Genomic DNA, 15,024 nt, shown 5'->3' with positions numbered 1-15,024 from the left:
TCTCTTGCCCACAGATTGGAATGTCTGAAGCCAGAAGATGTTTAGTTAAATAGCTCGTTCTGAATACTGTATGACGATTTTACAATCAAAACTTCATGTTAAGCTTATCAGTGCAGTTTATGATCACCGGCTTTATTTCCGGTCCATAAAGTATTAGCAAGGTAATTAATACAGTGTGCAAAGCTCGCATACGGCACTAAGGTTCATTTTCGCTTACTTGCAAATTAACATCATTCATCGCTACGAACAACTGGATCATTTCAATTATAAAACAGAATCGAAAAAATGCGAGTAAAATAACTCCGAAATGCTTTTTCCACAAGTACGGACGACCGACATAACCATGAGTCCACGACATGTCTGCAAATGTAATACAGTAGCAGTCAGCTGGTCAGGCAAGATTAGCCGCATCCAGTGAGCGTTTCCGCGTGGCATCTCCCGATGTATTCCTCTCGGCGCTCTCCTCCTGCGCTCTTTTCCACGCTTCCACTGAATCGCATTTAATAGCAATATCCCCGAACAACACCACCCGCTCGGTTCCCAACACATTGACACGGTGGCCTCCCAAATGTCGCATCTTGTACGTTACCTCCACATAGCGGCCTCGAAGACTGGGAGCAGACCACAGAATTTTTTGTCCACTGGCCAGAATGTCCGAGGCCCGAACAAACTTCTCCGCTGCGGTCACCACGGTCTGCTTTGAATACGGAAGCTGACAGACAACGCCTAGTCCACGCACCCCGACCACGTGGGCCGGTGACCAGTGCTGACTTCTCTCCACGAAAATTTCCTCTTGCTCCCGGAATGCCATATCGCCGACACGGATGATCGGGAAGTTTCGGGACTGCGTGGTGAAGCGCAGTTGTCCTTTCACTGTGGCAGCATGCCGGTAAAGGTAGATTTCCAATACTTCGGAGGGTAGCAGCAGACCACTCTACACAGACAAACCAAACGCGTTGCCGCTTACGGGAAGCGGAGGGTAGGCAGTTAAGGTTATTCTTTCATTGGAGCGTTGAAATAGACGCCAAATTCAATCATTTTGACGTTTTTCGCGTTCCGGGCATTTTCACAAAATGGATTCTCTTACCGGGTATCAGAGACACGATGCTCTCCACGTTGTTCACATGAAAAAACTGCTCAAAATTACGATAACTAATAATTATTGGTTATTTGGTTTTATACGTTTTTACAAGAGATTTATCAAGTTTTCGAATGTCTGTAGTGGCCGGTGATAATATGTCTGGAAGCCGAAAAACAACGTCAAAGAATACTCATGCATAAGCCCTATGCGGGACATAGATAACCGGGAATTCAATTTGTTTCGGACACATGACCGTGAGTTTGAGTCTGCAACCAGGACTTACACCAGCGGGACCATCCGCCAGTTGAGCGTCCGTCATCAGCGGGAAACGGATCAGGTAAAGGATGTCACCCAGCACTTGGCGCCGGTTGTTCACCGACGGCTCCAGATTATCACGGGTGCAGGCAGCCACCGCCCATCTGCAGATGAGACAGTTCGGAATTTAACGGTAATGAATACTCAATGAACACTTCGCAGACAGTTCTGTATAGATTGGGCTACAAAGGTCTCATCCCGAATGTATCCCCCAACTTTTGGAAAATTCGAGTTTACCGACTTACGTATCAACCGCGGCATAGATGACATTTTCATGCACAGAAAGAGTATCCCGTTCAACAATTTTTCGCACTGTGGTGTGCTTCAGCTGCGTGAATTGTTCCGATTGGAGAACCTCTTCACAGTGCATATCCACGAAGTGCAGGCAATTCTCCACCATACTGTTATCGGTATGAACAGGCCAAGCCAGTGCCTACGACGAACAAACCGAACTGAACCAGTGCGCACTGAGAGCGTGGAGGAGAGACGAACATTCTCTGCGTGTAGCAGACAGTTGCTAATTCGGAGATCTTTGAAGACGAAGTCGCAGCAACGATCAACCAGCCGCGGCAGATCGTATTTATCCGCACATTGCATCGTGGGGAAAACGTCGTCTGTAGTCACAACAATCGATTCCGTGTAGATGAATCTAAAATACACAATATACGAGTAGTCTTTAAATTGCGCGTGGAATTAAATCCATGCAGGCGTTCAGATGTGCCGACTACTTAGCGTGTGCCCATCGTACTCGCGCATCCTCTGAAAGGCGGCGGGAGGAACATCAGGAATGTCGATCGGAGCGGCACACTTCTCGGGTAAGCTCCCGCAAAACATGGTGTGGAACACATCGCTGCTGCTACTTAGCATATACCTGCAAGTTCCCCAACAGCGAACCATTGCGGAGCATAAACATTCCTTCGAGGTAGAAAACATGCCGCTATACCGACTTCAAGTATTCTTACTTGTGCACTCGAAAAGTCTTAGCTGACCCGAAGTGTCGTCCTATTTCAAACTGCACATCGGACAAATCACCACTTTCCAGCATGCGTTGCATACGGTCCGCGGGTCCAAGTGCACCTCGCCGTTGCGAACTGGCGGCTCCATTAGAAGAAGTCGAACTTTCCGACATCCTGAATTCAATAAATCATTAGGTCAACCAGTAGAAATTCAGATATGAACAGGATTTTCAATGGTAGAAGAACTAACGCCGATCTAAACGCACAACACTCCGAAAACACACCAGAACGGAAAAAGTAGACACAGCCTTCAAGCTTGTTTTGAGGGTTTGAGGCAACAGCAGCGAAAGCCAAACAAGTCAAACATGTTATCATACCGCCGTTTCTGGTGGGCTGCATGAATGATACAGGAGCATCGGAATGGTCACCATCGGCTGCAACTCTGACTGTTTTTCAAAGGCGCCAAATCGTTGTACGAGTATGTTATTTGTTGGAAAATATTAAACAAAGTTAATAAACCAATTATTGTATACATCACTCAAACTGCCAGCCATTTGGATACTTACTTCATTGAAAAGGCTATTTTAGGTTGTTTCAGGAAGTCTGCTTGACTAAGCCTGCCGGAAAAGTGATGTTCATCGAAAGCTATTTATTCCCGACTACGGCTTCGTGCGAGTTGGAGTGGCGGCGGCTGGAGTGTGTCCGTTAACTGCTGGAGATACAGGGCGTTCCGCTTCCGTGCTGCGTCAAGTTCAGGCAAGACATACCGACGATGCTGCAACTAGCGTCGGAAAACTGCTGGATTTTGGAACTGGGAAAGCGGCGTGCAGATTTCCACTCGTAAACCGGCTTTGTAGAGCATGACAGCCGCCTGCAGGCGCTTGCTGCTCACCAAATTGGGCTCGTCTACAGTGACTCTACAGTCTACACGTTCCACCGTCAGCCGTTTGTTTGACTGCACGTCGACGGTGTTGTTAAAAAATACAAATATAGGTTGTCTTTGAAGTCGAACTGAATTTGCCTGTTTGATTGAAATTTCCGCATTTTGATTTGTGTGACAAGTGCTTCCACTATGTGCCTTAATTCACCCGCGGATACCAGCAACACGGCTGGTACAGCTACATTCACTAGCAGAACTGTAGAACGCCGTAGCGCTGTTGGAGTGCTCGCTGATCGCATGAAGGACTTGTTGGCCAACAGAGACTTCAGCGATGTGCAGTTCGTGGTGGGAGTCCAATTCGGTCCCGAGAAAATATTCCCCGCGCACAAGTACGTAATTAGGAACTGGTTACAATCTATGCGCTTGACTGTGATCCACTAAGACTTAAGCGTATCCAAAGCTGTGTTTTCGGATGTGTGATTACGTGATGATGATGATGGGGTGATATGTGTGGGATGTGTGATGAGGTTGGCTGTTTTTCCAGGAGCATCCTATGCAGCAGCAGTGGTGTATTCTACAATATGATTTGCAACAGCGTGGCTGAAACGTGCTCACTGATTATTCATTTTCCGGACATTCCTTCCGACGCGTTCGCCAGTCTGCTCAGTTATGTGTACACTGATTCCGTGGAAAACATCAATGCGGACAACGTCTTCCCGACTCTGCAGTGTGCTGATAAATTTGCTATGCCGTTCTTGGCGGACACCTGTTGCGCCTTCATCATCCAGCACGTGAATGCAGACAACTGCCTGACCATGCTGGAAAATGTTGGTTTTATTCCAGACAGTGAATTTAGAAGAAAATATGCATTTTATGGTGTTTGTTTCACAGGCCATCCGTTGGAGTCCCGATCGCGATAGCATCCCGGAGAAATGCCTTGAGATTGTGGAAGCTTCCGGCGACACTATTCTGCAATCGGAGCTGTTCAGTAGCATCGGGCACGATAGTCTGCAGATGATTCTGCAGCGTTCATCTCTTTCCGCTGACGAGAATACTGTCTACTTGGCCGTTGAAAAGTAAGGACAGTTCATAATTCATATATAGTATCGATTAAGCAAATATTCATTAGTAGCTGTTTGTTCCTCTTGTTGAATTCCAAGCCAAATACAGTGCCCATGGGAGCGCACTTCCGTTCTGTCCTCCAGTAAATAATTAACATTCCTGTACGTCCTGCAAAGCGGCTGTGGCTTTCCTGTTAATTGTCGATAGTTTTTGAGCAAGAAAATTTTGCCGAAGGAAGCCGTAAAAGAATATCATCAGGAAATGCATGAGTGACAACTTTACAGATGAAAATATAGCAGTACGCTGCCACACCCGGGAATTCCATTGCTTTAGAGCTCAAGCGCCGGAAGTCACTGATTTCTTCCTTGCAATTTTTTATTCATATTTTTTCTTGAAATATAAACGAAGTTTTATGCAAAAGAGAATAATAACAGGCAAACTGGCGAGGATTGCCTGAATAGCGTTAGAAAACTGCGCTTGGATATTTGTCTTGTAATCGCGGTGGACATTATGCCATACTATGTCATAATGTCCACCGCAATGACAAGTCCGCCTACTTTTTTTTACAGGTGGGCTGGAAAGGCTTGCGAGAAACGCAACTTGGGGCCGTCTGCCGCCAACCGACGCGAAGTGTTGGGAGCAGCGCTCTTCCTGGTTCGCTTTCCGCTCTAAAGCGATGCAGAACTGGCAGTTGGCCCGATTAAGGTAAATTAAACGGTTAGTTTTGGGATTTAAGCAGGGAACAGATTAGGACTGATTATTTCCGCTGAGGCGGCGCTACACGACTGCTCATAGGCAAAAGCAACCCAAGACTGCGCATCTGTGGCTTCCGCGGCCCACTGCAGTCCTTAATTAAGCTGTGCAAATCCTTTTTTATACTACCCGTATTGTAATAGAATTACGTTGTTGCTTGTTTGCTGCTAGAGTGGTCTACTGCTGCCCACCGAACTGCACGACCTATTCCTGCACAAACACACCCCGGAAAAGCAAACACTTCCATTTTCATCGGAACCGCGCAACTCCGTGAAGCAGCACATCGGCCAAACATCATTTAGCTGTAGAAGGCGCCTCTGACTGGTGTTCGGGGAAGTCCAGACCCCGCAAAGTGTCGTTTGCGGAGGACGACTGCGGTGGTTGGTATGCGGAAAATACACATATTGCTGCAATGATGAGAAATTCTCGTCTGGTAGCGCCGACGCGAACGCACGCTCATCACAGTCCAGCGGTGGACATTCTTCAGCGCGCCCACCAGAGAGTGGATGGTTTGCCGCGGCGGGAAATGGATTATGTAAATGCGGAGAGGCGGCGGGGCGCGGTCTCAAGAAGTGCGGCGCTGCGGTTGGCAGCTGGTTGCCGCGAAAGCGCCGTTAAGGTTGCGGATCTGACGCTTCCGGAGACAGTCTTCCTAGAGTAGGCTGAGATGCAGTCTACAGCAAGCTGCTCGAATAAGTCCCCTTTATTGTGTATGCTGACTATTGCTGAGATCCGCGCATATTGCGCTGAAAGCATTCTATCACAGATGCAGTTACAAATCACTTTATTGTATTGGTGTATTTTGTGAAATACTTGCGCTTCTGTTTTGTTTCAAGATCTGTCTTGCATCTGTGTTGTTACAACATTTGATAATCACGTTCTATATGTAACGGGCACAATGAGGATGGCACCGGAGCATTTTTTTGTTGAAAGGATCAGTTAAAAAGCCAATTGTGATTACGGGCTTGGCTGTTGACATTTTCTGACCAATATAGCTTGTTCGATAATTTAATAAACTTACTCGTACGTCAAAACGTCATTAACGTGGGGCGCTCACAGTAATTCTCTCCCCCGCACTTATCAGGATAGCGTACAGTACACTGGCATTGACTAAGGAGCACTTACAAAATTGCGAAAAATATCCTGCGCGGCGTTTTCGCTGAATCTGACTAGCACACGTAATTATTTCTACCATTTTGGTTGGACCTTGCTTACAATTTTTAATCAAACTAGACTTAATAATAGTTTTTGTTAATCTCGAAAAGAAACAGACAGTATTTTTTTTAATTTAATGCTAACAATACTTTAAAATCCGATTTGGCGATCAGCACTGGGCAAGGGCAAGGGTGACAAGCCTGGCGGCCGCCTGCAGGCGCTGACTAGACAGTCAAACACATTCGTTTGTACTGCGCTCCAGTGTTTGATCGGATCGCACTGTCAAGTCAGACCAGCAAAGTGTGAACTTTGAAATACATACGGAATTCCATTTTGTGCAAACTTCGTTAAATTGACTTTGTATAGAAACGATCTTTGTCACTAATACTCTGGCAAGTGATTCGCATGTCTGTAGATCCGCATGCCAGCGACCCTTCCATGGCTGCCAGCACGGAACGTCGTGGCGCTGCCAAACTGCTCGATGGTATGAAGCGCATGTTGGCCAAGGGAGAGTTCAGCGATGTGCACTTCGCAGTCGGACTCCCATCCGGTCCAGTGACACTGTTCCACGCGCACAAGTACTGCATTCCGAACTAATAATTACAGAGTAACAAGCGTGAAAGTTTGTCTGTAAAGCGAGCTCGTTTTGTAGGAATATTCTGAGCAACAGATCCGAAGTGTTCTACACCATGATGGCTAACAGCATGCCTGGAACTTCTCCGCTGGTTATTCACGTCCCAGACGTTCCTTCCGACGCGTTCGCCAATCTGCTCAGTTATGTGTACACTGATTCCGTGGAAAACATTCACACAGAGAACGTCTTTCCCACACTGTACGGCGCTGACAGATTTGGTTTGCCTTTGTTGGTGGATTTCTGCTGTGACTTCATCATCAAGCATCTGAATGCAGAAAATTGCCTGAACGCACTGGAAAATGTTCGTTGTATCCATCGTCACTGCATCGTCTTCGGTAAGCAGCATGTTTCTTCCACAGGCTAACCGGTGGAGCCCGGATTTTGATACGGTTGTGGAGAAACTGTGCACGCGGCATTGGACAAGTAAGCACGATTCAGCAGGTTGCTGAGAGTAATTAGTTATCGGAATTTCGGGGCTTTATCATTTACGGAGGGGCGTTTATAACCGCACGGTGGAGAAGAAACCGATTTCCACAGGAGCACAGGTCTCCTGAAAAGTGAAAGGGATTAATGCGGTAACTGCGTTATCATTCAGCCATGTGTTTTTAGCGACTATAATAATATTCTGTGAAAGCATCGCTCCAAAACAGCACTCGCACTGTGGTTTTTGATGTTGTACGTTGTGGAAGTGACCCGGATACATACCATCAAATCGGCCCATAATAATACTTTAGTACATCTCGATCAGGCTCGATGCATATAAACGTTTCGGGGTTCTTATTTCACCCTTAACTCCGCAACCGGATGGTGCTTGCACCAATGGATTTACGCAAACGCACGGTAGAGACCAACTGGTTAGTGGCAACAGAGTTTAGAATGCCATAAAACAATGATTTGGAAGTGCGGAAAAATGGGAGTTATTATCCATTAACCCGATTTTGGTGCTATGTATCTGGGTCACTTCCCTTAAAGCTCCCGCTTATTGCTGCAGGTGGGCGCTGAAGACTTGTCAGGACCGCAACTTGGAGCCGTCCGCCGACAACCGACGCGAAGTGCTGGGGCCGCTGCTGTTCCTCGTCCGCTTACGTATTGCTGATTTACCCGCTGAGCCGCTCAAGGTTTAAATAAGTTTGCATTCGTAGATGACGCCATGGGTTTTCGCTCGTTGTTGAAAGAGCATAGTAATAGTATCATCTTATTAACAGAATATGTGTTGGCTGATAGGGTGCGCTTTCGGGGCCAAACAAGTTTCCACCGAAGGAGCCGCGCTATTTCCAGCACCGCATCGGCCCCGACGTGTACCGGCACCGCGAAGCGGTCTTCGCACCCAGCTGCAGCGGTGACTGGAATCCCGCGGAAGTGGTGGACACGGCGCGCGGGGACATTGTCGTCCGGTGGTGCCGACACGGGCACCGGTCCGGCAAAGGGCCGCGGGAGGTGGTGCGAGCGGCGGATATTCTGCAGCGCGGCCAGCTGGTGCAGTGCTGGGGGGACACGGCCACGTACTGTATGCGACGTGGTGGGAAGCACCTGGTGGAGGGGATCGACGGCCGGGAGATGGCGGTGAATTTTGCTGACCTGATGATTCTTGACACAGTTGTCTCTGAGTGTAAGGCAACTAACCAACAGCTGCGCGGATGAGTCCCCTCTATCGCGTAACCGGGGATCGGAAATGTGCGCAGCATGCTTATGTTTTATACTAATACCTGTATTTCTATGCTATTTTACATAAATCTCGTATAGAACCACGGTAGCGTAACTTGCGTTTAATGGTGACAGACTGACCAGTGAAATTCTCGTCCTGGAATGATTTAGTCATAGTGTTGCTTTTTTCATTAAACGGGCTCGGTGCGGATGTTATGTTATGACAGCCGGATGTTCTGTTACGAATTCTAACTATTGTATACTGTAATTGAAAATGCGTAATTATCGGATTTTCTGTCATAATGCTCTGAGGAATTGTTGCTTCAGATTGCTACGTGTTTTCTGTGCATTACCATCGCCGGATGAAGACGTAATACGAGTACTACTGTAAGTCGTATGCAGCGGATTAAGATAATTCGAGTACTTATTAAACGCAATGCTGACTGCTAATCTAATGATGAGAGGAGTTTTTCTGTCATTTCCGGTTAGCGTAGTTAGTAATGCACATCATACATAAACTTCCGCCTTCCGGCGCATTTGTACACCGCACCGCCACCTCCGATCGGCAAGGCTTGCTTCCCATACTAATATTGCAGGCAGCATCGGAACGGCTGGCAGCCAGCCAGTGAATGAACGCTGGTCTACACACGTACTAAACTGCAGTCACAGGCGGTCGCTCAGGGTGCATACTTGAGAAACCAGAGCCATCTTTGGGGCAGCGGTTTGTTTGAACGCTACGCTTCCGGTGCAAGCATCACACTCCTTGCGACTACGCATCAGTGCTCAGTTACTTATTTTTCTGGTAGAGTTCGATGCGTTTTATATTTTTGAGAACTTTATGTTAACTTTGCCCGTGATTCGTGAATGTATCCCATGTCTGGAAAATGTTTCTCTCATTAGATGCTTTATTGTGCACGACACTTCTTTGCTGTAATTTTCGGATGCGAGTGTCTGACGCAAGAAGGATTACGCATTGCATTCCATATCATCATCGACCATTCCTGTCTTTTGCTTGAATTGGGCGCTGTTTCCGACAATCAACGACAATCAGCTTTCATCCAGTAAGAAGTTGAATTGATATTTCTTGGCAACCGATTTCAAAATGTGCCTAAACTCGCCACCGGAGACCAGTGAGGCTCCTGCCATCACTGTCAGCACAGAACGCCGTGGAACTGTTGGAGTGCTGGATCGCATGAAGCGCATGTTAGCCAACGGAGAACTCAGTGATATACAATTCACAGTTGGGCGCAAATTTGGTCCCGTGAAAATATTCCCAGCGCACAAGTACGTAAGATTATCACAAGTTGACATCGGAAAAACTACCCTAACGGTGGATTATGCATGAATCATGATGACTGCAAATTGCAGGCCCCCTGAGTTCTGAGCGCTGTGTATTTGCAGGAGTATTTTATGCAACAGCAGCGATGTGTTCTGCAGCATGATCTGCAACAGCGTGCCTGAATCGTGTCCGCTGAATATTCACTTCCCCGACATTCCTTCCGACGCGTTCGCCAATCTGCTCAATTATGTTTACACTGATTCGGTGGAAGGCATCAGTGCAGACAATGTCTTCTCAACTCTGCACTGCGCTGACAAATTTGATTTGCCTTTATTGGCGAATACATGCTGCGAATATTTCATCAAACATCTGAATTCAGAGAGCTGCCTGACCACGCTGGAAAATGTTCGTTCCCTATCCCGTAAAATATAGATTTACCAGCAATTAATGGTATGTATTGTTCCAGGCCATCCGTTGGAGCCCTGAGCTCGACAGGATCGTGGAGAAATGCCTGGATATCGTCGACGCATCGACCGCTGATATTCTGCGATCGGAGCAGTTCAGTAGTATTAGCCACGACTGCCTGCAGATGATTCTTCAGCGTTCGACCCTGTCCGCTGATGAGAATGCCGTGTACATTGCAGCTGACAAGTAAGGAGGTTTCACTGTTCAGAAAATGTGATTTAAATGCTTGTTGGGCGAACTAACTTATACATCTTGTTTGGTGAAACAGCTGGGCTGTGAGAACATGCATGGAACGCAACTTGGAACCGACCGCTGTCAACCAGCGCGAAGTGCTCGGTGCTGCGCTTTTTCTCATCCGTTTTCCGGTATTAACCGATATCCAGCTCGCATTTGGGCCGATCCAGGTAAATTTAACTTACATCTTTTTGCTGTCCGCGGTTTAGCGCTGTGATCAACAGCAGACCAAAACTCAGCACTGGTGGATTTCCGGTGACCGGAAGTAGTTTTTTGTCCTGAATTTTCTTGCATAAATTTGTAAAAAGTGCTTCGACAGTACTTCCACGATATTTCAATTCTGGGCTTCATTAAGACGAAATTTTCCTAACTGCGTGCACATCGAAAAGACCTGAGAATTTTGTGAATCTTGTGTATTGTGACTGTCATGTATTATGTAATACTCGTACACTTTAATAATTAATATGACTTGTACAGTACAGTACGCCAGCTCGCCAGAATCATACTGATTGTAAACATTGCATTAATTTTATGACATAACTTCATAATCTGTCTACTTAGCAACAATACACCACAGTGACAAATTGTGTCCGACAGTCGGTTTTGAACGACAATTACGTACAGTTTTATCACTTTATCAGTTTTTGAAATCTTTTTCGTGCCGTGTAAATACGGAGACATTTACTGATTAATGATGTCTGGAATGCGAAGGTATATTGTGCTAGTTAGTGTCCAGAATGCGAAAAACATCTACATCCTGGCGGTTTGTATTTCAGAGTGGGCTCCTCTTGCCAACGGAACTGCGCGACATCTTTCTGTACAAACACGGATCGCAGCCGCCCGCACTCGCGTTCCCAACGGAACCGCGCAACCACCTCCAGCACCGCATCGGCCTGTACGTGTACAAACACCGGGAAGCCGTCTTCGCTCAGACCAGCACCGGTGACTGGATTCCGGGGGAAGTGCTGCAGACCGTGGGAAGCGAAGTTGTTACCCAGTTGTACCGACAGGGAGACACGCGGGTCATCAAAAAGCACCGGCAGATTGTGCGTGCTGCGGACATTCTCCAGCGTTGCCAGCGGGTCCAGTGCTTGGGGAGTGCAGCTAAATACTGTATACGGCGCGGCGGTAAGCACATGGTCGAGGTCGACGGCCGGGAGGTGGCGGTTGAGTTTGCCGATCTGATGATCCCCGAGAAGGTGTTCTTGGAGTGGTATGCAGCCAACTGGAGGTTCCTCGAGTACATTATCTAATCCGAGATACCAGGATCGTCACCGCCACAAGTCAATTTTTGTTTGTAATAATTAAACACACTTTTGTTGGCGTTTCTTCACGTACGCCTTACGAGTATTAGATGAGCGCGCCGACAGCCTGGGGCAGATGAAACTGCTTCGAAATTTACTCGTATCTGTTGTATTGTAAATATCGGTATTACTGCTGTGTTGCCCAGAAAATTGTTGCTTCGACGGTTTACGTATTCGCTTTCTGTACAGTTATGTTCATTGTCCTGGCCAATAAATGGTTGCTCATTTGACTACAGTAAAAAAACTTTGTGGAAACGCTATCGTAATAAGTTCATAACCTTGGACTTGATAATCTGCAGCTTCAGTTAAGCGGAACCGGAAACAATTCATCAGGCATGTAGACCAGACAACGCAATCTACCGTCTGCGTTTTGGCCACGAAATCATTACGAAAGAATAGTAAGAGAAATAAGCGTAATAAGGTTTGACTACTGACCGGTCGTTGAGCTGGTTTATATGATAATTAACACTCTAAAAGAAATTTTCTTTTAAAGCTTTTTTGTTAAAGCGATTAGTATTTTTCGCAGCTCCCATCACGGGACTGAACCCGCCATCTCAGACATTGCAAGGCATGGTGACCGCCTGCAGGCGGCAGGAAAACTAGCCGATTATGATCAAAGAAGCCGCATTAACCTTTTTGCCGGACCAGTGGCGGCATTCCGTGATCTCACAATGATTCATGGCCATTGTACCGTATCAACCAAGTTACCAACAACTATCTGCCGGCTGCAACCACCTGCAACCGCCTGCCAGAAGTACTCGCTGAATTTGCACCATAGCGTTTTGGCTGCATCGTTGACTTATTTTTACTGGCAGATAAAAGTTTGCTTGTTTTTCTGAAAATCTCGTTCGCGTAGCAATCCAGGATTTTGTCTAAAATCACCGTTTGAATTGGTAAATTTTCTGTGACAACAGATGCCACCATGTGCCTTAATCCGTCTTCGGATGCCAGCGGTATGAAAACCATCACTGGCAGCAGGAAGCATCGTGGCTGTGTTGGAGCGCTTTCAGATCGCATGAAACACTTGTTGGTCAGTGGAGAGTTCAGCGATTTGCAGTTCGTCGTGGGACGTCGATTTGGGACAGTGAAAGTGTTCTCTGCGCACAAGTACGGAGTAACCGGTTAATTATCACCTGAGAGACCTAATTTTAATACGATACAGAAATTAGTATCAGTTTTAGATTACGAAATTGGGCCAATAGGTTCGACGTGAAATAACCGCGATTTGTGCAGGAGTATTCTGTGCAACAGTAGCCACGTGTTCTGCAGCATGATCTGCAACAGCGTGGCTGAATCTTTTCCGCTGGTTATTCACTTTCCTGACATTCCTTCCGACGCGTTCGCCAACCTGCTCAATTATGTGTACGTGGATTCGGTGGAAGGCATCAACGAAGCAAACATCTTCCCAACGCTGCACTGTGCTGACAAGTTCGCTTTGCCGTTGCTGGTGGATGCCTGCTGCGAGTGCATCATCAGCTGCGTTACTAAAGAAAACTGCCTAACTATGCTGGAAAATGTTGGTTCCTCACAGATAGTGTACAATGCATTTCAAACAGCATAACGTTCGATTCGTGCTTTTTGCTGCAGGTGAATTGCTGGACCCCAGACTTGGACAACATTGTGGAGAAGTGTATGGACGTTGTCGATGAATTTGCCGACGCCATACTGCGTTCGGAGCAGTTCAGCAGCATTAGTCACGGACTCACGGCAGCCTGTAAATGATTCTTCAACGTTCCTCTTTCAGGCTCTTTGGCTGTTGAAGAGAATGTCGTCTACGTGGCTGTCGAAAAGTAAGCGAACTTGTACGCAATAAGTCATTTGTTCAGCAGTACATATATACAGTTTGTGCTGAGCAGCATGTTTGCTTTCCTGCCTTTCCTTTAGGTGGTCGACGGAGGCTTGTAAGAAGCGGAACTTGGAACTGTCCACCGCCAACCGTCGCGAAATGTTGGAAGCGGCGCTCTTCCTTGTCCGCTTCCCGTTACTCAACGACATTGAGCTCGCTGTTGGTCCTGTTCAGGTAATCTAACCGTGCTGACAAAATAACGATGATGGCCTCGTTCCTTCAGTGTAGTGTTAAAATAAGTATCATGGAGTATTTGCTCGTAGAGTGCTTTACTGCTTTCAACGGAGCTGCGTGACCTGTTCCTTTATAAGCACGCTCCGGAAAAGCCGGCTCTGCCGTTCCCGACGGAGCCGCGTCGCTTCATCCAGCACAACCTCGATCTGGATGCGTACAAGTATCGCGAAGCGGTGTTCGCACAAGGTTATAAAGGGAGCTCAAAATGGTATCCGGCCGAGGTGATTATGGAACTGGATTGGCAAAATATTATCATCCAGTGGTGCGGACAAGGAAAAGGGAATACGTTCAAATCGATGTGGGGGATTGTGCGTGCGTCCGATATTCTCCAGCGTGGCCAGCGGGTGCGCTGCTTGATGGGAGAGGCGACGTACTGTATGCGGCGCGGCGGTAAGCACGTGGTGGAGGTCAACGGTCAGGAAGTAGCGGTTGATTTTGCCGATCTGATAGTGCCCAGGAATGTGTGGCTGCAGTGGAAGACAGCCAAGGACACTGCGGAAATGCAATAACGCCACTGCTGACACAAGTGTCAAGCGATATGTATTTAGTTTTGTTAGTATTTTTTTTGTACGATTATTTCGTAATTGATAGTGAGATCCGTCTCGGGAATAACTCTTATGTCTAGCAAGACGCGTTATTCTTTACCGGCTCGGTTGATCGAGGCGGAAGCCAAAAAGCCGTTTTGTTCCTGAGTACATGCTTATTTCATGTTGGGAATCGCTATTTTGTTGTTTCTGGGTCACTGTTCTATCTCCATAAGGATTTCTATTGAAAAGTATTGGGTTTCTTTCATCTCGAGCATGGCAAATTTTCACTTCCATAAAGCCGCGAAATGACAGCAAACGTTATCGGTTGAAGTAACGGCAGTGCGGTGCACCTTACATTTAAAGTTAAGGATTCTCCGACATTCAAACCAGCCTTAAATACCCTCAATTCGGGTTGGTTTTTGTGTTCAGATTCTGTACTTACGGTTATCGTATGCACGAATACGCATGCGACAGAATGCGTATATTTTAGAACTGCGCTCAGTGCGTTAAGCACGTACCGCGACATTTCGCCGCGGACATTTTGCCGCGGGACAACTCGCCGTGGACATTTCGTTTTACGGACAACTCGACGTGAGACATTACGTTTTGGGACTTTTGGTTTAATAGACAACTGGTCGCAAGGTCACTTTGTTTT

At 46.9% G+C, this 15,024-nt stretch overlaps 4 protein-coding genes across 4 annotated transcripts; 3 read left to right on the top strand and 1 right to left on the bottom strand.

The window, feature by feature from the left end:
• Nucleotides 1-391: 391 nt before the first annotated feature.
• On the bottom strand, nt 392-2,542 carry LOC129601459 (BTB/POZ domain-containing protein 3-like). The gene is made up of 6 exons (XM_055500270.1): nt 2,359-2,542; nt 2,145-2,267; nt 1,889-2,045; nt 1,642-1,829; nt 1,365-1,500; nt 392-934 (listed from the first exon to the last, which is right to left on the bottom strand). The coding sequence occupies exons 1-6, from the start codon at nt 2,523-2,525 to the stop codon at nt 392-394; spliced, it is 1,314 nt and encodes a 437-aa protein (XP_055356245.1). The 5' UTR covers nt 2,526-2,542.
• Nucleotides 2,543-3,334: 792 nt separating this feature from the next.
• On the top strand, nt 3,335-6,024 carry LOC129601455 (BTB/POZ domain-containing protein 6-B-like). The gene is made up of 5 exons (XM_055500267.1): nt 3,335-3,621; nt 3,777-4,059; nt 4,124-4,308; nt 4,864-4,999; nt 5,219-6,024. Exons 1-4 carry the CDS (start codon nt 3,425-3,427, stop codon nt 4,964-4,966), a joined length of 768 nt encoding a protein of 255 aa, XP_055356242.1. The 5' UTR covers nt 3,335-3,424; the 3' UTR covers nt 4,967-4,999; nt 5,219-6,024.
• Nucleotides 6,025-6,582: 558 nt separating this feature from the next.
• Nucleotides 6,583-8,478, top strand: LOC129601457 (uncharacterized). Its single transcript, XM_055500268.1, has 3 exons — nt 6,583-6,780; nt 6,855-7,171; nt 8,061-8,478. The coding sequence occupies exons 2-3, from the start codon at nt 7,136-7,138 to the stop codon at nt 8,475-8,477; spliced, it is 453 nt and encodes a 150-aa protein (XP_055356243.1). The 5' UTR covers nt 6,583-6,780; nt 6,855-7,135; the 3' UTR covers nt 8,478.
• Nucleotides 8,479-9,187: 709 nt separating this feature from the next.
• LOC129601451 (BTB/POZ domain-containing protein 6-B-like) lies at nt 9,188-14,655 on the top strand. Its single transcript, XM_055500262.1, has 10 exons — nt 9,188-9,764; nt 9,882-10,164; nt 10,226-10,410; nt 10,493-10,628; nt 11,235-12,160; nt 12,289-12,869; nt 12,996-13,278; nt 13,350-13,552; nt 13,647-13,782; nt 13,872-14,655. The coding sequence occupies exons 1-5, from the start codon at nt 9,583-9,585 to the stop codon at nt 11,709-11,711; spliced, it is 1,263 nt and encodes a 420-aa protein (XP_055356237.1). The 5' UTR covers nt 9,188-9,582; the 3' UTR covers nt 11,712-12,160; nt 12,289-12,869; nt 12,996-13,278; nt 13,350-13,552; nt 13,647-13,782; nt 13,872-14,655.
• The last annotated feature ends 369 nt before the right edge of the window (nt 14,656-15,024 follow it).

This window comes from Paramacrobiotus metropolitanus, unplaced genomic scaffold, assembly GCF_019649055.1.
Source record: "Paramacrobiotus metropolitanus isolate TYO unplaced genomic scaffold, Prichtersi_v1.0 Parri_scaffold0000237, whole genome shotgun sequence".
NCBI lineage: Eukaryota > Metazoa > Tardigrada > Eutardigrada > Parachela > Macrobiotidae > Paramacrobiotus > Paramacrobiotus metropolitanus.
This window is presented reverse-complemented; position numbering and strand designations above follow the sequence as displayed.

Excerpts from the sequence above, each read along its gene's own strand:
- LOC129601459 (XM_055500270.1), bottom strand. The coding sequence starts at position 2,525 with ATGTCGGAAAGTTCGACTTCTTCTAATGGAGCCGCCAGTTCGCAACGG. Across the intron at positions 2,268-2,358 it reads AAGACTTTTCGAGTGCACAA|GTATATGCTAAGTAGCAGCA; the intron begins GTAAGAATACTT and ends GGGAACTTGCAG. Across the intron at positions 1,501-1,641 it reads ATCTATGCCGCGGTTGATAC|ATGGGCGGTGGCTGCCTGCA; the intron begins GTAAGTCGGTAA and ends TCTCATCTGCAG.
- LOC129601455 (XM_055500267.1), top strand. The coding sequence starts at position 3,425 with ATGTGCCTTAATTCACCCGCGGATACCAGCAACACGGCTGGTACAGCT. Across the intron at positions 4,060-4,123 it reads GCCTGACCATGCTGGAAAAT|GCCATCCGTTGGAGTCCCGA; the intron begins GTTGGTTTTATT and ends TTTGTTTCACAG. Across the intron at positions 4,309-4,863 it reads GTCTACTTGGCCGTTGAAAA|GTGGGCTGGAAAGGCTTGCG; the intron begins GTAAGGACAGTT and ends TTTTTTTTACAG.
- LOC129601457 (XM_055500268.1), top strand. The coding sequence starts at position 7,136 with ATGTTCGTTGTATCCATCGTCACTGCATCGTCTTCG. Across the intron at positions 7,172-8,060 it reads TCGTCACTGCATCGTCTTCG|GGTGCGCTTTCGGGGCCAAA; the intron begins GTAAGCAGCATG and ends GTTGGCTGATAG.
- LOC129601451 (XM_055500262.1), top strand. The coding sequence starts at position 9,583 with ATGTGCCTAAACTCGCCACCGGAGACCAGTGAGGCTCCTGCCATCACT. Across the intron at positions 9,765-9,881 it reads AAAATATTCCCAGCGCACAA|GAGTATTTTATGCAACAGCA; the intron begins GTACGTAAGATT and ends GTGTATTTGCAG. Across the intron at positions 10,629-11,234 it reads TCGCATTTGGGCCGATCCAG|AGTGGGCTCCTCTTGCCAAC; the intron begins GTAAATTTAACT and ends TTTGTATTTCAG.